Raw genomic sequence first — 27,836 nt, forward strand, 5'->3', positions numbered from 1 at the left:
CCCCCAGGAGGGCCCAGGAGTTGTTTTTGGGGCTTCCCCTCCCTGCCCGTGGAGACAGCCGGCAGTAGGCCACTTCCCTCAGGATAGACTACGGCCCCCCTCAACTATAGCCCCCCACAAGCCGCACACCCCCAACCATACCCCGCCGGCCACCATCTCCTCAGCCATGCTCCCCCCACAGCCACACTCCCACAGCACCAGGCGCCGTTTCCCCGCCCGCCACCCCTCCCCACACCCACGGCGGCGGCAAAGCCCGTGCCCTCAGGCAGCTCTTAACATCGGGTTTGGCACCAGGGAGGGGGAAACCGAGCGATGGCGGCTGCTAGGAAAAGGGGGACGAAGACGGACTGGCCCAGCCGGCGACCGCCGCCTCAAGATGGCGCCCGCCGACAGCGACTCCACCCCGCAGGCGGGGCCGGGGAGGGACCCCGCCCACGGCCGCCGGTAGCCCCGCCCCCGCGAGGCCCCGGTCCCGCCGGGGTGCCCCAGCGGGCGCCTGACGCCGCCGCGCCGCTGCCGCGGTCGCTGCTCGCCCCATTCCTCCCTGTGCCGCTCCTCCCCATCCTACCGGGAGGCATCGGCTCCCTCCCGCACCCCCGCGACGGACCGGTGCGTCGTCGCGGTGCTGCTGCAGCGTTTCCTCCGCCCGGCAGTTAGGCGCGGCGGGGCAGCCCCGGGGCCCTGAGGCAGCGGCGGCGGGGCGGGCGGCCGCGGGCCGGGCGGTCTCGGCTGAGGAGAGGGCAGGAGGGTGGGTGAGCGTTGCTGAGATGCCGCTCTTCGCCCCCAACCCCTTCGAGCAGGACGTGGGTGAGCCAGCGGGATGGCGGGGAGGCAGGGCGGGAGGCGGCGGCGGCGGCGGCAGCAGCAGCAGCTGGGCCGGTGCCTGCGGGGCGGCGGCCTCCTCCTCCCCGCGGTGGGCCCTGGGCTCCTGAAAGGGAAAGAGTAACGGCGGAGGTGGAGGCCGCGGTTCCAGGCCTGCTCGGTGAGGCCGCAGGGGGCTGGCAGCTGCTGACAGTCCCGCCGGGAAGCTTTAGGGGAAAACGGGTGTGTTTCGGACAGGATTACCCCCGACTGCCCCGGCTGCCCTCTGCGGCTCTGACAGAGAAACCGGGCTGGTGGGGTACGGCAGCCTCCGGCTCTGCCTAGTCCCCTTTGCGCTCAGCAGGTTTAGGGAGTGTTTTGTGTCCACTCGTGCTGAAACGTATAAAGTTTTACAGCCTTTGAGATGGCTCGTTACTTCCTGCCTTTCACAGTGGGTTGCTCGGTACACTGAGTTTCGGTGAGGTGGGCTGTAAAGCTTGTTATTTGGGGGTAGAACTCGAGGGTGGAAACCAGCTCTGTTAATGTCAGTAGGAGCCCGTTTTTATGCCTCTTCCAGTACCTGATGCTAAGGCTGATTTGGGGGCATCTAGAGGCTGATTTGGGGGCATCTAGAGGCTGATTTGGGGGCATCTAGAGGCTGATTTGGGGGCATCTAGAGGCTGATTTGGGGGCATCTAGAGGCTGATTTGGGGGCATCTAGAGGCTGATTTGGGGGCATCTAGAGGCTGATTTGGGGGCATCTGGTTATGCCTGAGTGGACATTTCTTCCCATTACGAAACCATGAGGCAACTTCATCTGGAGTTGGTGCCATCGACGGGACGAAGATGATGACTCAGTTGTTTTGTTCTGTGCTTCTGCTCTGTCTTGTGCTTTCTGGAGCATCAAACTTGTTCTGTGTGTTGCTTTTTTTTTTGGGGGTGGGGGGTGGGGGTGGGTGTTCCTTCTTTTTTTTGTAAACAATGCTTATTCTGGATCAAAGCACTGGAAGAAGCCATTAAATCAAGCTAGATACCAGAGTCAGATTTACATTTGTTCTTACACTGGAATTTTAGGTAAGAGAAGAATTCAACATTCTTAGGATTTTTGTCAAGGCTGGGGAAGTATACACGTAGAAGAGGTTGTTGTGAGTGCTCCTATTACCACACCATCTCTTTTCTGTTGGGTATAAGTTACACTGCTTTTTTAATGTGTCTGCAAAGTTTGTGTAATTCCCATTTCCTTTCTTCTTTATCTTTTCACAAACCATTGTGAGATTTTTATTGTTGACATATGATTGAAATGGAAGTAGAAACTTGCCAGACCAGCTACGCATAGTCCAGTTATTTGAAATACCCTGTGAAGTTTTATGTGTGTTTTGCCAGACTTGTCTTTCGCATGGCTCTAAGTAATGTATTTGCACAAGTGAAGACTTTTGAACTGGGGTACAAAAAGTACCCCAGCTTTGTACAATTCTTTAGCAAACCGAAATGCTTCAAGAACTTCAAGACTATAGTACTTCAAAAGTGGCACTCTCTTCACTTGCAGTTTCTTAAATTTTGCCTGGTATATACTCAGTGTAACTGTCTGCACTTACTACAATTAAACAAGTGTAGCAGAATAGGAACTTTGTAATTTTTGAGGCCAAATCTTACAATCCCTTGCCAGGAGAAATTTCTGTTTGCCATTAGGAGCTTTTTAAAAAGTTATTATTCCATTGTAAATTAGACCATCCAGAATATCAAATGTGGATGGTCTGTACTTTAACTTGCAGTATTTACACAAGTGGTTTTTCATGCTTTTAATATGCATCTGTCAGGATTTAACTTTTTTACATTTTGTTTTGTTTTTCATTTAAAAAAAGAAAAAAGGTACGTACCAAGAAAAGAGTTGAGCCCAGCTGGTTGCCTGATGCAGCTGGAAAGGAGAGATCCTCTTCCATGGCCCCATCCACCCTGTAGTTGTTTTGTTTTTTTTTTGGTTTCACCATTGAGCTGATTCAGCTCTTTCTGGCAGAAAACTAATTTGCCAGAAGAAAGCATTTGGCTTGTGAGTTGGATCATCTGTGAAGGTGATGAGTTCGACCGTTTGGTGACTTGAATCAGCTCAGCAAAGGCTGGGAAATGGCAGTGAAAACGAGGAGCAGGACACCCCTGCAAAGGTGAATGGGAAGAAGAGGACCCCGCTTTTGTTAGTAGCAAGCAGTGAGGTCGATCCAGCTGTCTTGTCACACCATACTTCTAGTACTGCTCTTTTCTTGGGGGACTTTAGAAAATGTAGATAAACACTCTTTTGCTTGGCCACAGCTGGTTTTGCTTTCTTGGTTCTAAACCCCTATGTTTTCTTTTCATCAGAGCTGTGCAGAGTCTTAATTCCTTGGCATCTGCTTTGGTTGCTTTGTATATAGCTGCAGTGTTGCAATATTAACCTATGGAATAGTGTTTTAGAGGAATGTGGTTTCTATCATCTGTTTTTCTTATTGAGAGGATACCCCAAAACTTCAGTTCTTTAGAGTGTTAGATTTTTAATTTCCTGTCTAAATCTATTCATAGTTAGTTCATGTGCACTTGCTGTTTTCCCAGCGTTGTCCTTCCTCTTAAATAACCTTCATCTTTTAAGTAGTTGCTCCTTCAATAGAGAACAAGCCTATTGCCTTTCATCTTTTGTTTAGTTAGCCTTCTTTCATAAGATTGTTGACGTGATCAAGGGAGTAGGAAGTATTTTTCTGTGTAGCTTGACTGGCAGCCAGAATTGTACGCCATATCATGGATAGCTGATAACTTGTATGATAGTGTTGCATGTTTCCTTGTGCTTTGCTGAAATGTTTATCTGGTGTGTTTCGTTCTAGGATTGTATTTGCCTTTTTGTGGCTCCCTTTCCTTGGTGGCCTGTGTCCTCTTGTGCTAGAATTCAGCGTACTCGTCATTCCCTTCTTGTTTTCAACCACTGAGCACTTCATTTCTAGGAGAATATTTTATTGACTCTGTGTGAATTTGCATTTTGTCCTACTAACTGTTACCTTTTTCTACCTAATTCAGTCCTCAAGGTTTTGTGTTTCCCCTTATGTTATGTTTTAGCCTTTCCTTTTATTGATGATATCTTCCGACTTTCCACTAGCTTCCCTACAAGACCCTTACCCTTGCTGTCAGTGTCAGCCAAGATATGTTAATATTGATTTCAAGACCCACTTTTGAGACATTTGGGGAGTAAACTCTCCCCGCCCTCATTAGAGTGCTTTCTTGGATCAACCTGCAAGTAACATAGCTAATAACTTACACATGGCATCCTATGGAATGTTGCTCTGCAGTCTGAACGGACAATTGATGTTAGATTAGCCTTGAGTAAGATGTCCTTGCCTGCCTAAAAGAGTAGCTGCTTTCTGTTACAATTCACCATATTTCCTCTGCATTTCTCAGTCTGTAATAATCCCTGTTTTCAGTGTTGGGTCTAAAGTTGGAGAGCAAGCCAGTCGGTTTTTTTTGGGTGCTGCTTGGCTGTTTCTTTTTTCCCCCACTTCTTTAAATGTAGGGACTGTATTTTGCAGTCTTCAGTCTGTGGCTTTTCCTTAATCTGACTGATTAAAATTCCTGAATTCTGAGCTTGAAATTTGAAGGCGTTTCTTTCTCATTTTTGAGATTACTGGTCTGCTCCCCCACCCCTGCCTTGATTATTTTTTTAATATATCATAGCCTCACTTTTTGTGTTTTTAAATCTATTATGAGGGATGTTTTGTTATATAGCATGCAACTGCTGGTAACTTTAATTTTGGTGCTTTCCAGGCTCTAAAGTGTAAGTCTCTGTTAATCTCTCCTTGTTCTTCTCAGTGTTTTTCTTGTAGTTTGCAGATTGTCTGACAAACAGAATTGCTTGCTTTTCAGGTTATTGGCCAATTGACTCAAAGAAACAAAATCTCAGACTCGCTTTTTAAGCAAAAATTGTATCTCAAAAAGCCCTCTCAGTGAAATGGACTTACACTACAAAAAATTATTTTAATATTCTACTTTGATCCAGTTTTTTTAGAATATAAAATTTAGTGACATGAGTAGGGACCTGGGATCATTACAATTAGGGGTGCCTTTTCAGAAAGGACCATGCAGTGTTACTGGAAATGCAGGTCATATGACTGTAGTGTCAGCATGTCTATGATCACTAATTAAATCAAAGCTAGAATTTTCTACTTTGGCTATACAAAGGCAAAGTACACAGATGAAGGCGTGTGGGATTAAATTTCTGGTTTTCATCCATGTGGTTCTGCTTGATCTTCTAAAACACAGCAGTCTGGAGTAGTCCTCAATTATTTTTTTTTTATTTTTCATTTTTCATATATGAACTCTGTTTCTACGTACTTAGAATGGCTTTGTGTGGAAGTCGAAATATTTGTGTGCAGACGAGATTCTATTTCACATGGCTTTGGGGGGAAAATCAGTCTCTAAAAATTTTTGAGTGACCACAGTTTTTAGCAAATGCCATACAAAATTGAAAAGCTCTTTGTGCTCAATCGGTGCTTGAGTATTTATTTTCTGTTTCTAGCACAAAAATTGACACAGGTGTGAAGAAAACTTATGTTCTAGTATTTTTATTTTTGTTTTAACTGACATGTTATTTGGTATTGTTGGCAAGCTTGGCTCAAGGGAATTCAGTAATTTGTTATTATTGGAATAACAAATATTTTGTAAGTTTGAAGGTCATATGTACTAGGCAGCATAAAGGTAGGGCTGTCATCAGACCAGGACTGCTGATTTCGCTGTGTCAGTGTCAAATGTTAATGCTGTATGTTAAATGGGATATAGATTTCCAGCAGAAGCAGTCAGCGAGAGACTTCTGTTGTGTAACAGTGTGATACACTTTTGGTAGGAATCAGTGTGTCACATTTGTTGCATTGGCAGAGATTTCTGCAGAACTTTTGGGGTGCTCATATCATTCTTAGGCAATTCTGGGGGCTGTGAGGTTCTCGCAATTCCCTTTCTATTCTTCCTTTTCATGTCCATGTAGGTATTTTAAGATTGGATGCTCGTGCTGTTTTCCTTACTCCTTGCCATTGTGAGTATAGAAAAATCCGAGGCATATCTGCAGAATTCTCAGTGTTGTATTGGCGATGGGGCGTGTTGCTTTTGCATTTGCAAACCTGAGGGATCCCAGTGCTGGGTGTGCATTGCTGAAAGTGCAGCAGGCCTGAAGAGAGGGGCTGTAGGAAAGCTGCGAGGGATGGAGACTGCCAGCTCGGCCTGGTGTTTTCAGGCCTTTAAGAGTTGGATGTGCAGTAGGACACTTAATTATGAATGCCGATCTGGGACACTTTGACATTATGCCAGCATCTTTAGAGACTGAGGGCTTGATGTTTGAAAAGATGCAAACAGGGAGGCTTTTGAGGCTTGCCACGTGTTGCCCAGTTGCAGTCCTCATAGTATTTTGTTTCCTGTCTTTTGGTCTTATTTCTGTGTATTACCCATCCCTTTCTTGTGAAAAAGGGGGAGAGGAACTAGTGCTGTTAGGCTGGAAAGGGTGACAGTCAGCTCTCCTTTTGGATGTTGTGTGGTAGAGGGAGAGTCCTGAAAAACTTGACTTTAGCATGTCCTGGTGAAGCATTACCTTCTTTTCTGGAAGAGCTGGTGACAGTATTTTAAGGCAGTAGCTTGACAAGCATTTCTTCTTTTGGCAGTAATACCAGTAAACAGTTCCTATCCCCTTCCCAGCTGCTCATTTTAGTGCTATCTCCTCTCTTGTGTTGGCATAGTTTTTCGTGCAGCTGCATGGCCAATCAGATCAGGGAGCTGATCCAGTCAAAAATGATTAATTGTGGGTTTTTTAAATTCTTTGTGGGATTTTAAAAATATACCAAGCAGCAATAAAAAGAAGCATATTTTGCTTTTATCATTATTTCTGTAAAAGTTAACTCAAATCTAGTGTTCCTTCATTAATTGGAGGACTACAGAATATAAGTCATAGCGTTTTCTTACAGTTTATGTTCTCTTAGCACTGAAAAAATCTTGGAAAATACATCCTCACACATCTGTTTCTTCTGATGAAAGTCCATGTCTCAGCATCTGTGAAGTAGTTATCCTTCAAGATTATTCTTCAGCTGGAGCTCATGTTAAGCAAAAAAACCAGATGCTGTTAAATTTGTCATGCTGGCAGGGAAGAAACCAAAAGTTGTAAGAGTTTGCCATAGGGCAGCCTTCATATTCTCACCGGGACCACGTCTGCTCCGAGAACAGGCTGCAGAGATGCAAGAGTTTGCGTTTGACGTGCCTCCATGTGCGAATGTGCTGGCTGGGAGAGAGGAGGAAAAAAGCACAGGAGCTGTGAGTGAGTAGAGCTCAGCGTTATGGAAGCTATGCTGTTCTTCACGGTGTAGAAGGTGTGGAGTTGAACACTTCTCATTGAAGGCTGGTAAATATTAAGCCTTCCCATTGACAGTGGAAGAGTTTATCAGGGTAGCATGGGACATCTGTCACGGCAGGCAAAGCTGATTTTGATTTCCTCTAAGGGTCCAGGAAAACTTCCATATATCCTCTGGCAAGTGCTTTTGAATTTTTGTAGAGGACAGAAGTGACACTTATGTCTACTTAACCAACACCATAGAGGGAGGAGAGCTGTTGATGCCTCCCGGCAGGTTGAAGGAGCTGGGGCCCCACTGAGCTGCCCCACTGCACTTGTTTTACCTTGTCTCTTATCTGGCACTCTTTGTGGGGAATCTTTTTTTTTTTTGGATCTGCGTGACAGCATGTACAAAGTGAGGTGCTTGGTTTTGCGGTGTTTACACTGCAGGGTCATTTTACAAGCTTGCATTTGACTGTCTTGTAAACGATCAGAGTAATTCTAAATTTCCTACATATTTTTATGTCTAAGTATCTATTTCAGTTTGTTTCTTTGCTGTGATTATTTTAGAAGAGAGTGCTTTTTACTAGTGAATCAGATAGGTGTGTCTTCTCAAACCATCTTATATGTATTTTGTGGGTGCAATTATGGTTTTTTTAAAAAATAACTTCTCCAAAAGTAAATTACGTGATTTGTTAAAGGGAGAGTAGCAGAGAGAAAGAAGGGAAGAGGAAAGCTTAGATTTGTCGGTTCTATTTGTCATTGGAGGGATGGCTTTATATGCACAACTGATGGCTGCTGTCATTTGATGAGATGGATTAATTTGACTGACTAGTTTTGATGGGAGGATTCACGCCACCGGGGATGGAGACGTGCAAGGCAATGCTTTTAAAAAGCAGTTTTAGCTGGCAGAACTTCATAGGAAACACCAGGCTGAAGTTCTGTCACCAAACATTGCATTATGCTGTTCTTTTGTGATTGTTCAGTAATTATGGTACGTAGATCCAGGAAATGTGCGTATGGAGGTGTTTTTTGTTTGATTCTTTTTTTTCTTTTAAGAAATTGAATGTTAAAGTGTTTAAAATTGCCGGCACTCATTTATTTTCAAGAACGAGCAATGAATTTTGTGTTAATCTCCTAAAAATATTGATGCACTTAAAAGAAAATTTAACAATTATGTCTTTTACAGATAAGTTTTAAAGAAGGTTTTTGCTGTAGGAACATGCTTTCAATACAGTATGTGCTTCCTCTAAGTAGTGAGTCTAGTTTGTGAAGATAACCTATGCCCAAAATTGCAAATTTCTATTCCTCCTTCTCGATCTGCTTTTACATCTGTAATAAAACATTTGTCGGGGCACCGTTGGCTGCTGTGCTTGCGTTTTCTTTGTGGAAGCCTTTCTGCTGAGCCAGCCTGAGCATTGTTGCAACTTTTGACTGCAAAACTAAGTAGTGAAGCTGATTAGCAGAGAAGATGCTTAATTGCACACATGAAATTGGGTTTATCCTGCTGTAGTATTGCTGTCAGCAAACCGTGTAATTTTGGAACAGCTGCTATCACAGAACACCATCACATTGGTAGTGAGTGACCATTATGTTCTGCTTTAATCTACTAAATAGTCTTTAAAATACTCAGTGCCAAAGGGATTTAGTGGCTTCCCTTACCAAAGTAAAATTCTGTAGAAGTACTGGTGATGATATTGCCATGATTATGAAGTGCATTCTGCTGGGTTTAATACATAATGTAAAAATCTAAAAGCACTTATCTTTGAATTTAGTTAAAATACTAAATTATCAGGTTAAAATTAAATGCTAAGGCAGCAATGTATAAAATATTTAATTTGCTGTTTACAAGCTATTTTAATAGAACTGTGATATTTACATGTGATTAAAAGAACATGACTCTAATCAAAATTTAAAAGGAAAGCACAAATAAATAACATTAAGCCTTATCAGTTAATATATAGAATCATATGCAGCAAATATTAAGTAGGGATACATGCTTTTGATAGAGCAGTCTTGTTTTTTCTTGACCCCTTCTGTGTTCTTTATTCATCCTTCCATGCCATTTATTTTTCTCAACACTTGCTGTGGTGTTTAGATTTCCTGAAAAATCTAGTAGAAAAAAATATTTAATGAGTGTGTTGAATTAGGAGATGGCTTTCCTTTAGAGTCTTAAAGAGATTTATTTTTTTCTTTTCCTTGGAACATCCATGCAAAATATTTAACGGCATGCAAATATTAGAAGACCTTGAGCAAATCTAAACTAGGGCTGTGACTTAAACCTGGAGTTAAACAAACTGTACAGAAGCAGTTTCTTTTTCATCATTTACAATATTACACTTCAAGAGTTGTTCCTATTTTTGGTTCTTTTAAATACCTATCACAACTGTTAGCCCTGTGCTGTTCTTCCCATATGAAAACTGGTACATAACGCTTTACAAGATAGCAAGAATTAGCGCTAATCTGTAGAACACACTGCCTCTCAGTATTTTGTCCGTGGAGTCTTTTTTTTGTGTGTGTGACCGAGTCACTGTTTGTTGACTAGAATCTGGACTTATTGGGGTATTACACTTAATCAGTCTTGGTTTTCTTTATAGAAAAGGCTACAAATGAATACGCCACCAGTGAGGACTGGGGTCTTATTATGGACATATGTGACAAAGTTGGAAGTACTCCTAATGGGTAAGCTGTACCTCAGCATTACAACGTGTAATTTCATGTTCATGTGAGGAAGAAGAATACTGTTTCAGAGAGAACGCATCTCAAAACGCTCAGCGTAGTCAGATATGCAAAAAGTGCTACCAATCTGACACTTCTGCAAGCTCTACAAATATATGTAGTTGGCTTTAAAATTCTTTGAAAGAAATGTTCCGACAGGATTTCTAGTAGAGCAATTTGTATGTGCTGAGTGCATTCCAAGTTTTATGGAGTTTTGCACAGTAGACAGAGTTGTTCGTATTTAATGATCTTGCATAAATTTCAAGAAGCAACTGTGCCAGCAGGAAACAGTGAACTAGTTTCTTTGCAGAAAATTACCAAGCTGGGACAGTTAGCTATTTATGATGAGAAATTTGTCTGTATTTATTCATTAGGAGCAATGGGACTGATGGTGGAGAAAAGGGGGAAAAATTGGGATCAAAACACAGAACAATCTGAATCAGTTTAGCCTGAGTGGTAGTTCAGTGATCCTATAATGGCCAAAAGTATTTGCTGAATTTTAAGGTAATCTTTTTGAGTGATGTTTTAAATTTTGAAGTAAACCTGAATTAGTACATAGGATGAATTATTAATTGATCTTAGAATTTTTATCACTTATACGTAATGTTTAAGAATATTACACTGAGAAAGTTCTTTTTATATTAATTATGTCCCACAAGGAATATTAGCAGATCTATTCAATCTGGTAATCTTTAGTCCTGAAGAAGAAAAGTACAGAATGTCGTTTCTTAAAAATCTATTCTTTATTTTTTTTTTTAGTGCCAGAACACTTTAGTAGATGGGATTGTTTTAAATCTACTTGTTTTGGGGAGCGGAGATGGTAAAAAAAATTTAGGATGTTGGGTTTTTTTTAATCAAACGTGCAAAATATAATACATAATTATGTAATTAAATCTTAATATATATATTTATATATACAATAAAATCCTAAATTCTGAATTTTTAAATGCCACTACTGCTAGCATATTGTACTGCAATCTTGTGTAGTTTTTTTCCCTCCTGCCCTTCAGTAAGAGCCATTTTCTGAAAACAATAAATATTGTTGCCTACCCTTAAATAAATATATAGCTTAACAAGTATGTTGACTTTGTTGGATGGTTGGTGTATTAACTATCACCAAACATACTCAATGTTAGGACTAAACCCATATTTCTCTGGCTGTGTGTACATCACCAAGTAACTCAGCAGGCTGGGGCTGGAAGTGTAAACCAGAGCGGTTGGTACTGAAGCTGCTATATCCATCCAATTTGCAGCTCGGGGTGTTTGGGGTTTTTCCCCCCTACAGAACTGGTTTAATCTCTTCTCCTAAACTTAATATCCACACCAGCATTGGTGCAAATTTGTCTGCAGATCCTGTCACTGGCTCTGCCTCTAACGGCTCCTTGAGGTGTTGGAGCGCATTTGGTGTGCACAGAGGAGCTTCTGGCTTAAATTCTTCCAAAAGGAAATTAATTTGCTTGCACAAAATGCCACTGTGAACTAAATGTGCAACATGTGGGAATGATCAGAAAATTTGTTCAAAACCAGACTACTGCTGTAAACCAAAATGAGAATATAGATGCAATTTATTAGCTTGTTTAATACAGGGGCATAAAATCTTCCTCGCTACTTTACACACAATACACTGAAACAGACATCCTTTGAAACAAAACCTTGAAACAAACATCTTTTTTTTTTTTTTATGTTAACAGTGAAACAGTTTTGGCTTCATTTACGCACAGTTTTTTTTAAGCTTTGCCTAAGGATGCAATTCCATGACGACTTTAAATTGACGAGAGAGAGAATTTGCATTGAAGAGGGTAGTCAGATATCTCCTCTATCCCCTTGTGCAATGGATTCCTGGGGGAATCACGTGCTCAGCCACATCAGTTCCTTGATCCAGGCACTGCTAAAGCCTCAGTCAGGAAGGGAAGGGGACTGCATTGCTGTAGGAAGGGACACTGGGCGTTTGGTCCACTACTTTCATTGGTGGCTTTCACTTGTGCCTGCATAAAGTGACCGGGGAACCAGAGCCTTAGTGGTGAAGAGCACAGGTTGTTCCAGCTGAGGTCGCTGGGCAACATGGAGAAACACAGCCTTGCAGAGACATTTCTGTGCTTCGGTAATACAGCAGCTCAAGCGTCAGCCCTTTATGTAGAGATTTCATGTTTTTAGGAGGTTCAAAATAGTGGTGTTAAAGAAGCCTTACATATGCCTCAGCCAGTGTACCTGGTGCGTGCCGTTAATGCTCATTTTAAGTATGAAACTCCTTAGTAGAGTAACATTTAGAGTGCTAATCGTTGTTCTAAACTTATCTCGTATTTTACTGAAGCAAATTATAAAATCTTTGTGTCCTTAGTGTCTTGAAAATAGGATCCAAGAGCTGACAACCTCTGAGCACAATTTTTAAATTAAATCATAGAGACCCTTTACAGTAGCCAGTAAAATGACCATTTATTTAATCATTACTGCTCCTCCTTTTTTTTTTATGTAGACATTTCTTTCATTGTCTATTTCAAATCAATTTCCACAACTCAATGGCAATTGCTCCCTTTATGACCTGTCAGCGGTTTTATGGAAATTAATACAAAATGCCAGTATAAATGGAGTCTGTTCCAATCCAATAGACATATAAGAAGAAACGAGTTGCTAAATATTTTTTCCAGACCAGCTCTGGGAAAAGTTCAGGTTAGGTTACTTTTTTTTCAATAGACCCAGCTTTGTTTGCTTGCCCAACTTGAGTATCTGGTATTGTTCATTCTGCAGATCATGTCAGTCGCATTTATCACTCAGTTTCTTTATTCCTTTTTCAGAGCAAAGGATTGCCTTAAAGCCATCATGAAGAGAGTAAACCATAAAGTTCCCCATGTGGCTTTGCAAGCACTTACAGTGAGTAATTATCACTATTTTCAATAAACTTCGTGTTCTTTTATGTAATGCAGCTATTATAAATGTGTACTGATCAATTAATACCTATATATATCTCCAGTAGAAGTCAGTGAGAGTGTGCATGCTGAACAGAGGATTAAATTTAATTCTTTTTATGTATGCTTTTATTTTGGACTATTTTCATTGTTGTCATACATTTTCACAATTGTATTTCTGTTGTCAGCTTTTAGGAGCCTGTGTATCAAACTGTGGAAAAATATTTCACTTAGAAGTATGTTCTCGTGATTTTGCTAGTGAAGCTCGAAGTATAATAAATAAGGTAATTTTTTATAAACTTAAGTACTGGGGGGTAATTATTTTGGGAACTTCTTTGCTTTGTCTCAGCATAGCAAAGAATTGGCAAAACTAACGTTCTAGTTAATATGCATTTTCTATTTTGGGTGCAATTGCAGATACTGATGGTTATTTGTCTTATCACTGAAATTTGTGTAATTCTTACTATGAAAACGTAATGTATTGAAGAAGTGACAGGCTGATAATACCTACTCCAAATTTTTACAAAATTACATGAGCAATTAATTAACATCAGGGACTCTTTCTAAGCTCAATTAATTTGATAATGGTGAAGGCAGCTTTTCTTGAAAAGAGTTTTTATTTGGCTTGAATGAAATTCATGGTCTGAAGTGCAAAGGGAAACCTATGAGAACTGTTAAACTGCTAAATTATGTTTTTGCAAGGAAAAGAATAAAGTCTTCAGACAACTTTAATAGTGTCCAGAGATTCTCAGAATGCTGAATGAGGAGGTAACCAAGAAAGGAAGACCTAAATGGTTAGGGTCAAAGCAACTGATGGGATCTAAATCTGGTTGTAATGAATTGAATAAGCAGCAACAGCTTTCCCCTAATTACTGCTCCAGTTGAAGACAAAAATGGCTAATGGGTTAAAAAGAAGTTTGTCTTCAAATATATGGGAGGCCTGGAATCATCAGAGGTGGAGCAAAGCAATTAAGGAAACTAATAAAATTGCTGGGAAGCAAAATGAGTTCACAGCTCTTCTGTTTCTCGCTTTGTGTGGAAAAATAGGTCTTAAAGTCCTCCCCTTTGTTCTCATTAGCGATGGTCCATTCTGAAATAGAACATTGACCTTCATGGTCTGACAGCGCTCGTGGATGTAAAAACAAACCTTTAATCCCACTGAAGAACAGTCTACTGGAGCATAATTTATTTTTTTGTTGGGAAATACTTATGTTTTACCCCTGGACCGCTTGGGGGAATAATCTTCAGAGGGCTGATAAAATTGTACTTTCTCCCTTTTCTCCAAAAGAAAATTAGTTCAGACAGGTGTCACAAATGTCTTTGTGCTGATGCTGAGCCTATCAAGCTACATCTCTTCTTTCAATTAAATGCATACTTGAGCCCAAAATTGACAACATTCTTCCTGTTCAGCATATGTTTGCATGGGAGGCGCAGGCTTACAGTGTGGTCTGAACTGCACTCAAATGAGAGATCTTGGCCATGCACCGCGGTTGTGCAGTCCCAGGCTCTCATCCAGACCAGCCACGTGAAGCAGGTGTAGGTGAGCCCAGCAGCCTCAGAACCCTTGTTGGCCAGCAGGTATCCTGAGGTTAGTTTGGGTCCTTTGGGTTTAAACTATAGTCTCTTCAGCAACTGTCAACAAAACCAGGAAGTCTGAAGCGCTTTGGTCCATGTTTAACCCTCACAGTGTTGGCGTGACCTTCACATGTATTAGCTGCTCTATTGAAGAGTTGTTCTTTTTTGCTCCAGTAATCTTTTGAAGGCTATTACAGGATTAACAGCAGCTGATGTTTAATGTGACTGAGGTATACTCCGAAGGGTATTCTTTAACCATACAGTAGAGTAATACATGACTCTGTCCTGCTTTTCTGAAGGTGGATTATCACATCAGGTGAGGTTGTTAGCACATAAAATTTGCCGTGTTGAATGAAATCATGGTCCTGTGTGGATTTAGAGTAGCTGTAAATCCTGTGGACGAGGGTGGAGGAAGGGGAGCTGTAGAGGCTCTTTTGTGCAAGAGGCTAGAGAAGGATGTGGGAGCCAGAGGAATTGCAGGCAGAGCATGAACTTGATCTTGGTTTGCCCCCACTGCAAGCCAATGTCTTCCTTTACCAGGCTGTGTCCCTCCACCTCAGTTCCTAATTCAGGGCTAGTAGTAGAAACTGTCCCCGTGAGCTGGGTGGCACTGTACGAGATGCGTAACTCCTCTTTGTGAGAGAATCTGAATCAAGGAGACATACATACATATGTGCATACAAAGATGGTACAAAGATCGTCTTTTGTGAGATCGTGTCACCTGAGAAGTCAACAGGGAGAAATGTGTTCTGGCATCTGAGGAGAAGACAGCGGAGGTCATAAAAGGTAGCAACGGGGTATTGTCTTGTAGGGAAAGACAGTATATTATATTAGACCAACTTAGGTGGTTGGGAGGGGAATAACAATACAAATTAGAAGCAACGAAGAGAAAATTGAGGTAAAATGGAGGGTAACTAACATAGAGGTGCAGAAAAGTTGGCGTAAGCGTGGTAGCCTGAATCTCTCCAAAACTACTCAGGTGGAAACATGGCTGACATTTGAAAAGTCAAAAAGTTTGTCAGTCTTATTCCTTAACTGTTCCTTAAGCACCTAAGATGGACTCCACTAAAGTAACAGCAGTATAGGTAGGTGAGCTGCCTGCAAGACCTGAGCTTTGGCTGTGCAAGGGAATTTGCACCAGAGGATTGCTGGAAGGGTTGAAGGAGCTCTGATTTAAAATAACCAGTTGTTTGATAGAATCAGGGAAATCTGAACTACCTGCAGTCTGTTGCTGCACAGGGGTAATGGTGTTGGAAACAGCTATGCCAGCTTCCCAATGAAAGGATGGCGCTCCAGAAGCCAAACATGCTATCTGTAATGTATAAAAGACAGTATATTTTGGGCTCTCCTCTTCCAAATTTTATAATCAAGGCAATTATTAAGGATACTTATAGTAAAATGGTTTTGGTAACAAAGTTCTACTGAGAGGGAATAACTGTTTCTGTTAATTTTGAGGTACAAGCATCCCTTTCTATGCAATTTTGTCTTCTTAGGCCCATCCAAAAGTATGTGAAAAGCTGAAAACCCTAATGGTGGAGTGGGCAGAAGAATTTCAGAAAGACCCGCAATGTAGCTTAATATCTGCAACTATTAAGTCTTTAAAAGAAGAAGGTGTAACTTTTCCTGCAGCTGGATCGCAGGTAAGAGCTGATTTGGGATATGTGGTACTGTTAGCTTCACTGTTCTTGTCAGAGAACAAAATGAAAAGCTGTCCAAATGAGATCTTTGGTGCTTTCGATCAGAGGAGAGTACGATCCTTGTTCTCATTTGGTTGCCTCCTTATGCTGAGGTTCACTTCTAGTCATTCTGCTTTTTACGTCCTTGCCTTCCTAAGAACAGGCTAAAGGCTATTTCATGATGCCCTTATGAGTTGTTTCATTTTTGATCCTTCTTTTGTTCCAATGATTTTTAGAGCTTCATTGAGCTGTCACCACCTGAAATCGAAGCAATTCTACACCCACACTTTGTACTTGGTGTTTCACGGTTCTAATTGCTGACTTAGAGCACATACCTTCATTTTTCTTCCCAGTGTCTCACAAAACAAAGGGCAATATCTGGCACTGAGACATTTTTGAAGATGATCTGTGCTACGCTCTCCTTTTCCGAGTCCCCATTTCTTGTGCATGCTGTTACCTGTCCGTGTTGTGAATTGTCCTGGCGCTGCAGTAGGTGGGGTGCACCAATCCCTAACCTCACCCTTTGTATTTTACTTCTGGTGGTGTATTATGCCTAATCTTCTAGCTGGCAGATACGATGACAGGTGGTTTTTTTCTGTGCTTTATTATTGATTCTTCTAAATATTTTCTTGTTAATTATGAGTCAGGTGAAGATCAGTCCTGAAAATTAGAACTGCGGCTTCTGTTACATATTCCTTACATGAAGTTTACTTTTCTCTGTATTAAACAGAGGGTTTTTTTTACTTTTACAATCTTTCCTTCCTCCACAAAGATGTTTTCACTTCTAAATCTAGGATACGTGTTAAAACATATGGCAGAAACATGTAAGATCTAGAGTACTGGCAACCTTATGCTTCCTTTCCTGTAAATGCATGTAAAATGACGTCTTGATGTTTTTACCACATAAACTTTACTTCAAACAAGCAAATCTGAGGTTATTAGTATTTGGTACACTTGTAGAGAATTGTTTTTGAGGACCATTGGTAAGTCCTAGACATGGCTAGTATCTGAAAGGAGATTCTTCATTCCTGTTATGCGCAGGAAGACTTCCTTGTCAGAATGAAAACTCGTAAGAATGATTTCACTATGCTGTTGTGGAGACTCGTATTATTTAAGTCAGCAGCTCCCAACTTGATGTGCATTTGCTTTTCCTTCCCATTGTCCTACCAGCAGAGATAGAGGGTGGCTTTTTGCTGTAATACAGAGAGAGATCTCCCTTTTCAGCGAGTCCAGCTGCTACTTAAAACTTGAGTCTTCACAAGTGTAGGACTCCAAAGAACTTTTCTTCCCTTTTGAAGGGAGGGGTGGAGGCCCGGCGGACAAAGGTAGAAAAAGCAGTCATTAAATGAGTATTCTCACTTTATTAAATGAGACTAAAATGATTATTTAAATGAGATCAGCTATTTAAATTAGATCTTGTTATTTATTTTATTTTGTTCCTTGCTGAAAACAAAATAAAACCTGGCCGAGATTCTGAAAAGTGAATTTTTTTCTTCTAGAGTGTCATCTTGATTCAGTGAAGAAATGCAACAGTAGGGCAGCTAACCAGGAACAACTTACTACGAATTTTTTAAAGTATATAATTACAGAGCTTTCTTTTTCCTTTGTAACCTGAACTTACTCTGTTGTTAATACATCTGCAGGCTACCACAAATGCTGCTAAGAATGGTTCATCATTAAGTAAAACCAAAGAAGATGAAGATATAGCTAAAGGTAATTGTTAGTCACAGCCTTGCGTTAGACTTGCGCACTAGAAGTTTGGTTAAAATGCATGGAAATAGGAAGTTGTACTCTCTTCTGCTGCATAGAATGGAAAGCAAGGGCACAGCAGGTTGGGAATTAGTGGACTGTGTCATTGAAGGTGTTTTTCTTATGAAGATTTGGGGTGAGAGATATTCTGCCCCATCACGTAGCCATGAGCATTATTTGGTGACTGCTTTCTCTCCAGAGAGCTTGGTCTTCTCCCTTCTGCACCCACATGTTTTATTTTAGCCTTCATCTTGATGCTTCAAAGAAAAAATTCAGAACATTTAAATGTTTTCTTCTTCCTCCTCTTCCTTAGATGTAGTTACTGTTGTTCAGCTGTCATAGTGAAGAATTTATCAGTATTTCTGATCGTGCTAATGATGCTACTGACATTAGTAGTGTGTGCGCCGCTTCAAGTAGTGGCCTGTACCATGAAAAGCAGAAGGTTTTTTTAAATGTTTCATAACTTGTGTGTGATCACATCTCGTCTTCTAATCCTGTTGCAGGGCAGAGTAAAGCTATTGAAATGTGAAATACGGCTAGTAGTTTGGAGCAAGCATTTTCAATGTAAAATAGTAAAGATGCAGATACACACCATATTTATAATATAGCAATAAATATTTTTCTTTTTTTATTAGGAAAGCAAACTGCCTTTGTATACGGTGATAAAAAATATACAAACCTTTTTTTTTTTTCCTCCTCTAATTGTAGCTATCGAATTGTCCTTGCAAGAGCAGAAACAGCAACAAATGGAAACTAAATCCTTGTACCCATCTGCAGAAATCCAGCAAAACAATCAGAACTCGAGGAAGGTGCGAGCTCTGTATGACTTTGAAGCTGTCGAGGACAATGAGCTCACCTTTAAAAGTGGAGAAATTATTTTTGTTTTGGATGACAGGTATAATATACTCCAATGAAAGTGCTTTTATTCCACAACTGTTGTTTTCTCAGGATAGTGTTTTTTTTCCTCGGATGCTTTTTTCCATACAGAAATGTATATTGTCATTCCGGCCTCCCTCAAACCCCTTTGTCTTTCATGATTCTTTCCATACCCTAAGTTTTTGACCTCAAGTCATTTTTGGTGCAGGGAGAACCTTACTGTATTATGTTGGGTATTTCAATACGTATGTCCAATTTAGTTGTAGCTCGTAAGATAAACATTAGTTACTTATAACGTATGTCATAAGAATATACATACACATTACAGTGCTAAATTCCAGCTACTTCCAGAAATTGTTAAATTTCTCGCTATGAAGCACCAGGTTTGCTAAGAATAAAACTGAAGAAATAACACTTAAGATAATTATTGTTGTTATCACCGTTGCCCCAACGATAGCTAAGAAACAGAACTTCTTCCCTGCTAATGCTGTTACAATTTAATAGACTGTGACAGATCAATTATATTTCTAATGTTAGTCCCTGCTTGTGTAATTCTTGTAAACTTTTAGATGAAGCTGTAATGGGCTATCATCTAATCAATCTAAAGAATTGAAGAGTTGTGTTAAATTTTGAGTGATTGCTACCAAATGACTTTACTTCCCCTCATCCCTCCTCCCACCCCTCTGCCCTTTGGCAGCTCTTTTGACTTTGCTGCTCGTCTCTGCAAATGTTCTCCTTTGCCTTCGTTATTCAATACACAGGGAAACAGTGTATTGGATATCACAGGTTTCCTTCAAAAGCCCAAAATATGTCGCTGATGCTAGTGTTAATGTTCAGCGTTTTGTAATATATCTTTATTTCCCCAGTGACACCAATTGGTGGAAAGGTGAAAATCATAGAGGAGTAGGACTGTTTCCATCTAATTTTGTGACTTCTGACTTAACTGTGGAACCTGAGGCAGGTAAGTTGGCTACTAAAAGCTGACAGATTATTTTAGAAAGGTGGGCTTATGGTGGAACTACTGATTAGCCTATCAGCAAAATAATTTCCTGAAATCAGCCCAAGGAAAGAATTGAAAGAGAAATCCTGCCCTTGTTTCAAACAAGCAAGCACTTGTATACCAGTGCTGTAGCTCGCTTCAATGATTTCTATCTTCTAATTATCTTCTAAGTTGTTACCGTTTTCCTGTTATAGAAATTCAGTTCAATTTACCATAATTCTCTGTCAGTAACATATTGCATATAAATCCAGTAAGTTGCCATTTGAAATGTCAAAGTCTTTTTTTCAGACATCAGACCTAGTATAGAAGAACATCCATACCCATGTCGGTGGTTTGTAAGAATCACATTGTTAGCTTTATTTGTACTCATGATACCAAAATAAATCTTTAACGCTTATGACTTGGCTTAAAGTAACTGTATATGTGTTGGAGGTGTTTTTTAGATGGTAATATGACTCAAGAGTTTTTCCCTTGCCGGGCCCAGGTTCACAATCAGGCTAACAGCCCAAAGGAAGCAGCTTGTCAGAACGATTTCCCTTCTCCAGCAGCTAGGTGCATCACTGCTCAAAGTACTTTTTCAGATTTCTCTGATTTAAAGATCTGATGGCAAGCAAGGAGAAAAATGTGTATTTTAAGTTAGCATAGTAACACAGCTGCAGAAAAGAAACTAATGTTTGTTCTTTCAGCAACTGTGGATCAAAATTCTGTTCCTGAGGATACTACAGAAGAAATTAAGAAAGTAGAACCTGAGCCAGTTTATATAGATGAGGTATGCAGTTACTTTCAATATAAAAAAATTGCTGAGATTTTACATCGGTTGAAACATTCTTTTGTTACTGAATGTTAGCAGATGACTCTTTTTATATAAAGAACTCTTTTTAAAAATGGAACATTAAAACAGTCTCTGCCACGCTTCAAAAATAACTGTTCTAAATGTTTTCTTCGCCTTTCAGGATAAGATGGATAAAACACTGCAGGTACTTCAGAGTATAGATCCTACAGATTTAAAGCTTGATTCTCCAGATCTGCTAGATTCAGAAGGTACTTTGAGCACTAAGTTACCTAGGTTTTGTATTTCTTCTCACAGTTATATTTTGTGGATTGAGCTGGTAATTCTTTTGCATTTATTTTAGGCTTAGAGAAACCGTGGTTTGTACTAATAGTGTGCTGCAGAATAGCTTATTTCGCAGTGGGAGGGTGGGGCTATATGTATAACTCTAAATTTTCTAATAGTTGCCAAGCCAACTCTGTGTTTAGCAGAGTAATTTGCATAACTTCCAGCTAGTGTGCAATGCCTGATCTTTGCAAGATCCGTCTACATATAAAAACTCTGCTTGAAACAAGCAATTAATTTTGTGTCAAAATTTCTCCAAAATGCTGCTGGCTAGGAGGGGAGAGAAAGTTCAGTTCGCTTAGGAGCCAATTAGTTCAAGGTGTGTAATAACAATTGAGCATACATTAAAAAAGGAGAGTTCCTGGAGTGGAAAAAGAGAAGGTAAAGGAAGCCGTACAGTACAACAGATCGAGTTGGATTCATAGGCAGTCGAGGTTAGGTGTTCCAGTAGGAGGTGACAGTCATAGGTCTTGCACAGTGCAAGCAGAAATGCAAAATTTTCCATGTTTTTCGTCAGTAGCCTTTTGTTTGAGAGGGTAGAGGGAAAGAAGAGAGAGGTTGACAAGGCAGAACAACCCAAATATTTTTTCCTGTCTATTTGGGCTGGAGGAATGGGACACACATGATAACTAGGTGCACTCTCCAATTTCATATGCTATTTTGGGGTACTTGGATAAAGTATTCTTTGTCTGCATTTAAAATTTTAATTGTGTAAGACATTAACTACCTTGACGCTTTTTGTCTTCACAGATATTTGTCAACAGATGGGTCCAATGATAGATGAAAAACTGGAAGAGATAGATAGGTGAGCTGTAACGTAGCTTCTGCATTATTTACTATGATTTACGTTAAATTGCGCAGTTGTACTTAATTTTCTTTTTTTTTTTTTTTTTGGAACTTTCATTTTATATTGGCACTTCTTGACTGCAGCCTTTTGCACTCTGTCTAGAGCTCGGTATTTTCAGTCTGCTGCTGACTGTCCTCCACGACAGGAAAATCTATTCAGTGCTGTCGTCACCTCTTCCCCCTCAGACTCCAAGGCATATTTGGGGGTGAAAAGAAAAGCTAACTAACACCTGTAGAGTTGCTTGCCTTATTGCAGCCAGGGAAGAATAGTTGTTCACAACTTGGACTCTCCTTCCAGTCCCATGGTGTAAAAAACAGAATGGCGATGTTAGAATGTAGATGTGTAAGAAATTCACCGTCTGCCTTTTAAGTTTGCTTTTTTTTCTTGCATATTCAGAACTATTTAATGAACCACTCTTTTGCCATCCAACACTAGTTGTTAGAGAAACTTAGTGTTTGCATATATTTGTTTTGAAACAGAAAACATTCAGAATTATCGGAATTGAATGTGAAAGTTCTAGAAGCTCTGGAGCTCTATAACAAACTGATGAATGAAACACCGATGTATTCGGCCTACTCAAAACTCCACCATCCTGCACAATACCCACCTACATCTTCTGGCGTTTCAGTGCAGGTCAGTATCCCTTTCTGGAAATAGAGACTTTCCCAATATAGATTTCTATTTTAAAAGATGACAGCAAAAATGAAGTGTATGCTTTCTTGCTAGCCTACGAACAATCTGACATTGCCTGGTGACTTTTTATAGCCTTTAGAATAAAACACCATTTACACAGTAGAACAGAGTACTTCAATTTGCAGTTACCTGCTTGTACAGTAAGGTATAGTTGTTAATTTTACCCTACTTAACAGAAAGATACTCTATTGAAAATACTTAAAGATTTGTTCCGTGATTAATTTTTTACAGTTAGAATTGTGTGCCTCAGCAGCTTGGTGGATATTCTTGCTGTTAGTCATGTCCTCAGTCTTCAAGTAAAATGTTACTGTCTTATCTAATAGTGGGGATGTGAGTGAACTTTAATATTAGTGCATTAATCATGAGTGCAGCGTACTTTTTCTAAGTATAGAAACCCTAGTCTGCTTTTAGCTCTCTTTTTGTTCTTAAGAAACGAACATGTTGTATTAGGGGGTGTAGTTGCTCAGAACTGTTTTACAGTATTTCTAATGTGCCGTGTTGGTGTTTTAAGAAAACAAAAATGGAGGAGAACGAGATTTTAAAGATCCTTTTTGGGGAAAGCATAGAATGAGTGTTTTTACTTTAAGTGAATTTTACTTTAATGTTAATTGTTCAGTGGGAAAAGAATAGTTGCCATGGCAACTGCTAGATCTGAAAATATGTCAGTTAAAAGTAATTTCATGTCCTTAACTGCTGGTAATGATGGAAAATTCATTATATTTGGAGGTTAAAAAGTAATTTAAGCCAAAAGGCAACTGGAGTTTACCATTTCTTCCAAGATGTGGGCTTCCAGGGGTAAAAAATACAAGGTAATGCTAACCATGCTGAGCTTAGTGCAAAACCAACGAGCAGCATACAATTCTGTAGACGAAGCATGTTATACCACCTGTTCTATCTGAATTTTGAGTGAAGACTTGCATTATCTTAAACCAGAAATACAAGAAACTAAAGGTTTTGCCTTCCTTTTGTGTTATGTGTCTTAGAATATTCTCAAGTTTTAATTTCCAAAATGTGTTAAATAACAAATCTCGTGTGGTGCCCATCTTCCTACTCGACTCTGTGCCTCAAAATATATAAGGATTGAACGTTTTAAAGACAAGGCAAATTAGAGTGAAAGAAAGAAGCTTTCTGGGAGGCACAGAGGTCTTGTATGTGATACAAAAGGTTCTTCTTCCAGATATTAAGCACTGACCTTGTTAACAGTGCATTTCTGGAAAAGGTACCCTCTGATGAAATAAAGGTTGCCTATTTACGTGCTGTAAGTTACGTGTTTTGGTTTTAGAACCTTGTTGGAAAAAATCAATTGACCTTCATTCAGGTTTTGAACCCTGATGTATTTGTCCAGTGTCGTATTCTGTGCCCCATTTGCTGCTACTTAATTGAAAATAAAAGGTATACAATGTGGTTTTTTTCTTTATTTACAGTCATATCCTGTACAGCCACCTAGTGGAAACTACATGATCCAGGGTGTTCACCAAGTCACCATTTCCCCAGGTTATAGCCTAGGACCTGATCAGATGGGGCAGTTGAGGTCTCTGCCTCAAAGTATAAACTCTTCTGGAGCAACTCAGCCAGCTCAAGCTGCGTATCTCAGGTATCGCTTCAGCAAACTGTTAAATGGCCTTCTTGAGAGTAATTTTACTACTTTGTCTAGAGGTTGGGTGTTCTTGGGATGTTTTCAGTGACAGGTAATACTGTTTGATCATTTTGAAAACATGCAGATCGCTTTTGAACTAAGCAATGTTCTTGCAAATCTGCTTATCAGATAAATAGACATGAACTTGTCAGAATTAGATTTGTTTTTGTTTTGTTGCAGCCCAGGACCGGATTCTGTGTTAAACCAGACGTATGTGAACCAGACCCCTGGCCTTCCGTCAGCTGCCAGCACAGCTGCTTACACCCAGCAGCAGATGGGAATGTCAGTGGATATGTCGGCGTACCAGAACAGTACATCCAGTTTGCCTCAAGGACCAGGTTATCCCGTGGCAGTTCCTGCCCATTCCGTTCTACAGCAACAAACAAATTACCACCAACAGCCTCTCCTTTAAAACCAAACCAGCTCGTGTTTCTGAATTAACGAATAAAGGTTGCCTGACCTAATGATTTCTATGGAAACCTGTCACGGATATCAAAATACATCTTCCTTTTAAATAACCCAACTTATGGCATTAGGGTGATGCGGAGTAAATATGCATCAGACCTGATTGTTAAGCATTTGCATAAAGATAGATTGAACTAGATTAGCTGATGGTTTAAAATAATTTCGGATTACTTTGAGCCCTTATTTCAGTGGTTTCAAGAAATACCATTTGCGAATCTTAAGTTAAAATATTGTCCAGAAATAATTTTCTTTTAAACGTGTTTCTGAAAACTTGAGGATGCTTAATCGTTGTTATGCGTTGCTCTTGTTATGCGTTGCCTCTTCTGGTATCTTACTGTCCAAGTGGCTTTACGAAATCTCTGCTGATTTAGGCACCACCTTCTCTCTGCGCTGCTGTAGCGAGCTTTACATGATGTGCACTGCGTAATTGGAACAACTGCACGGGTTCAGCAGATGAGAGAAGGAAGAGAAAATGATTTGATATTGTGACAGCAAGGACCATGTACCTACAGAAATGTGAGAAATGAGATTTTTACAGTGCTGCCTATTAGGTTTTGGGAAACTACAGAGACCTGGTGATGTGTTTCTCTTGAAGAAAACAGGTGGAGTTTTGTGTCTTTTGACGGAGGTGGCACTGCAAGCACAAGTCTCCTTTGCGAGAGCAGGCGAGGGATGCTCCCAGCTGACTGTGTGGGCACTCTGTGGATACAAGGTGCTGAGCCAGAAACTTGTACAGAATCTCTTTTCTTTTCCTTTTTGGATGTATTTAGAAGTGAAGGAGTATTGTAGTTCCTTGTGGTAAAGGAGGGGCTCAAGAATGTTTGAAGCTTAAGACTGTGAGAATCTGCCTTGTTCCCTTTCCGATAGGGAGCCGAGTGGAACAGGAATCATTTTTATGGGACCAGGAGGTTCTTGCCTCTCTTGGATTTCCTTTCTCTGCCACCATTTCCATGGCTAAATAAATGCCCATCACAGTCGGAGAAACTCCTTAACCATTTGGAAGAGGTGTGTTTAACGCACTACCTGTACGGGCAGAATACAGGTGCTTTGTGAGTGGGACTGTGCTCCTCACGTAATACAAGGAGTGGCTGCATATTGAAAATGACAGACGAGTCTTTAGAAAAGGAATTGCCTTGGAACCGTGGAAGCGTAGCATTTGGTGGCTAAGAAAAGAAATCTAAGAATTTCTTCCCTGATGCACTTTTTTAATGGGTGGGGTTTGTACAAGAGGAGCAGATGAGCTGAATTATCTTTCAGGAATGTGGGATTTCTTTATTTTATTGTTTCAGCCTCTGAAAAAAATCACTTCATTCTTCTATATACCTACTCACTTTAGCACAGTCATGTTTATACCTATTTTAACAATTTTATGATGAGTAGTAATCTTTAGATTGGGAAAACAGTGGAAGCAAATCACTGATAAAAACTTCTTGGTTAAATGCATGAAACTCCCAGATGTCTAAATAAGTATGTTTGGTGTATAAATTTTCTACCAAATGAGAACTATCGGATTGCAGACTGTTGTTGAGTAATAAAAAACACCCTTCACTCAGCGCCACCTCCACTTCTTTTACTTCTTATTTAATTATTTAGTATCATGACCTTATTCATTTGCAGCCTCATGCTTATGCAATGAGGTGTTCATTACCTGCCCTTTAAATCTTTTTTTTATTTAAATTTGTGCAATTGGAAGGAAGCTTTTGTCTTTCCTTTTGATGTGACTTTAATTTGTCTTTATCCTTCCCCTTGAAGTAGCTTAGTATCAATAACACCTGTTGCAATACTGAAGTATTTTGATAACTTGTTCCTTGTGTTCTTTAAGAAGAATAATTACTTTCAATGCTGCTGATCAAAATTCTTTTTGTTTGGAGATTATTTTTTTTGTTAAGAGTTTACTTTGTTCCAAGTTGGTATGTAGTCAAGCTAAACCTTGCTGTCATTTCTATAGCTTCTCCATGTTGGATGGTAAATTGAGATTAAGGTAGGTATTTTTATTGGATTCAAGACTTTGATCCAGCAGAAATACTGAGTATCTTAAATTGAGATGGCTAGACAGATGTGATTTGATTATGTTCGGTTAATTATTAAATATAAATAATGTATATACTCATTTGTCTGAGGTTTTCTACACGGCTACATATATGCATACTGTTAAAGCCTGAAATTTTATAAAAGCAGGATTTGTCACTCTGTCATCTCTTATATTCCTAATTCTGTGATATGCAACTTGTAGATAGTGTAAAATAATTTAATTATTATTATAAAAATAGTGTATTCAGAGGGTTTTGGTGTTAATAGGATTGGTTTTTTTCTCTTCATACTTCTATACATTATCATATTTATTTTTAAGGCCTGATTGTAACTGAACATGCTGCCAAAGGATTTATCTAACTTCAGATTTCTACGTTAGGTTTCTACCTACTGTTTTATATCAGGAATCAACAGTAGATAACTTCTGCTTTTTCATAGAAACTCTTAATGGTTAACATAGAAATCTCTGCAACTTTATAATGAGAATTTTATTGTAATATATTTGTTTCATGGGTGTTGAAAATATCAATACTAGAAAAATTTTCTTCTAGTATGAGCTGGCAACCTATTATGTCTAAGTTAGTCAGCTGACAGCAGCAATTGAATTTGTCTGTAATATCGCCATGCAGAGACGTGTTCTGAGGAATTGTGGTCTTTCATACAGCCTTGACGTGACAAATGGATTGTCTGTTTAATTTGGTACTGAAATGACAATGTTAAAAAATCCAATTGTTTCTGTAACAAGTAAACGTTAAAAATAATGTTCTGTGTTCGTTTTACTTCAGGTTCTGTTCATAGGTGTTTGTGGACTTGTGGCACAGTGTAATTCTTTTGAAGGCTGTCCCTAAGAAAGGAGAGCTGAGGGGGACATGGCTGCAGCTGCAATCTCTCACAGGAATTATTTTCTGATAGGAAGATACTGGTTTTTTCCTTATTTTAATCTATGCATCTTTTCTAAGAAATAATAGGCACTACTCTCGCTTACATTGAACACTGTGATGTGTCTGTTGAATGAATGAATAACTTTTTAGAATTTATGGTTCTTACCAGTTAAATTTTATGTGAAGCTGATTCAAACTGTTTTGAATTGGTGAAAACAAAAAAGGAAGGAAAGGAAATAAGCCTGGGGCAGGTTCTGAGCTCTCACGGCTCTGCTCCCATCACCGGCGCTGTAACATCTCCTTACTGGTGACCTGGCCAGCTACAGATGGCATGCCTGGACTCGGAATTGAGAGCAGGGTTCTACTTCTGTTTTGTCAGGGGGTTAAGGCGAATGCGTACTGGTTAATAGATGTATCACAGTTCTTGCAGAAAATTGTCTTAAAGAGTTTGCAGTATTAAGAAGAGGGGATCTGTTTTCTTGGGATATCCATTTGGCCTCCTGTCTGCAATATGTGTGCATTGCCTTGTCTGAATAAAACAAAGTTTGTTTAACA

At 39.8% G+C, this 27,836-nt stretch overlaps 1 protein-coding gene across 2 annotated transcripts; it reads left to right on the plus strand.

Moving 5' to 3' along the window:
* The first annotated feature begins 516 nt into the window (after positions 1–516).
* STAM2 (signal transducing adaptor molecule 2) lies at positions 517–27,836 on the plus strand. 2 transcript variants are annotated; one of them, XM_054208790.1, is made up of 14 exons: positions 517–807; positions 9,715–9,799; positions 12,628–12,703; positions 12,927–13,022; positions 15,807–15,953; positions 17,633–17,702; positions 18,447–18,633; positions 19,481–19,575; positions 20,301–20,383; positions 20,568–20,655; positions 21,479–21,533; positions 22,055–22,208; positions 23,693–23,862; positions 24,085–27,836. In XM_054208790.1, exons 1-14 carry the CDS (start codon positions 768–770, stop codon positions 24,314–24,316), a joined length of 1,578 nt encoding a protein of 525 aa, XP_054064765.1. In that variant the 5' UTR covers positions 517–767; the 3' UTR covers positions 24,317–27,836. The 2 variants fall into 2 exon arrangements, with proteins under 2 accessions (XP_054064765.1, XP_054064766.1); XM_054208791.1 differs by lacking the exon at positions 517–807 and adding an exon at positions 2,514–2,960.

This window comes from Rissa tridactyla, chromosome 7 (assembly GCF_028500815.1).
Source record: "Rissa tridactyla isolate bRisTri1 chromosome 7, bRisTri1.patW.cur.20221130, whole genome shotgun sequence".
Lineage (NCBI taxonomy): Eukaryota > Metazoa > Chordata > Aves > Charadriiformes > Laridae > Rissa > Rissa tridactyla.

Coding starts and splice junctions, on each gene's coding strand:
- STAM2 (XM_054208790.1), top strand. CDS start 768: ATGCCGCTCTTCGCCCCCAACCCCTTCGAGCAGGACGTGG. Junction 18,634..19,480: donor ATTTTTGTTTTGGATGACAG/GTATAATATACT, acceptor TTATTTCCCCAG/TGACACCAATTGGTGGAAAG. Junction 20,656..21,478: donor AGATCTGCTAGATTCAGAAG/GTACTTTGAGCA, acceptor TTGTCTTCACAG/ATATTTGTCAACAGATGGGT.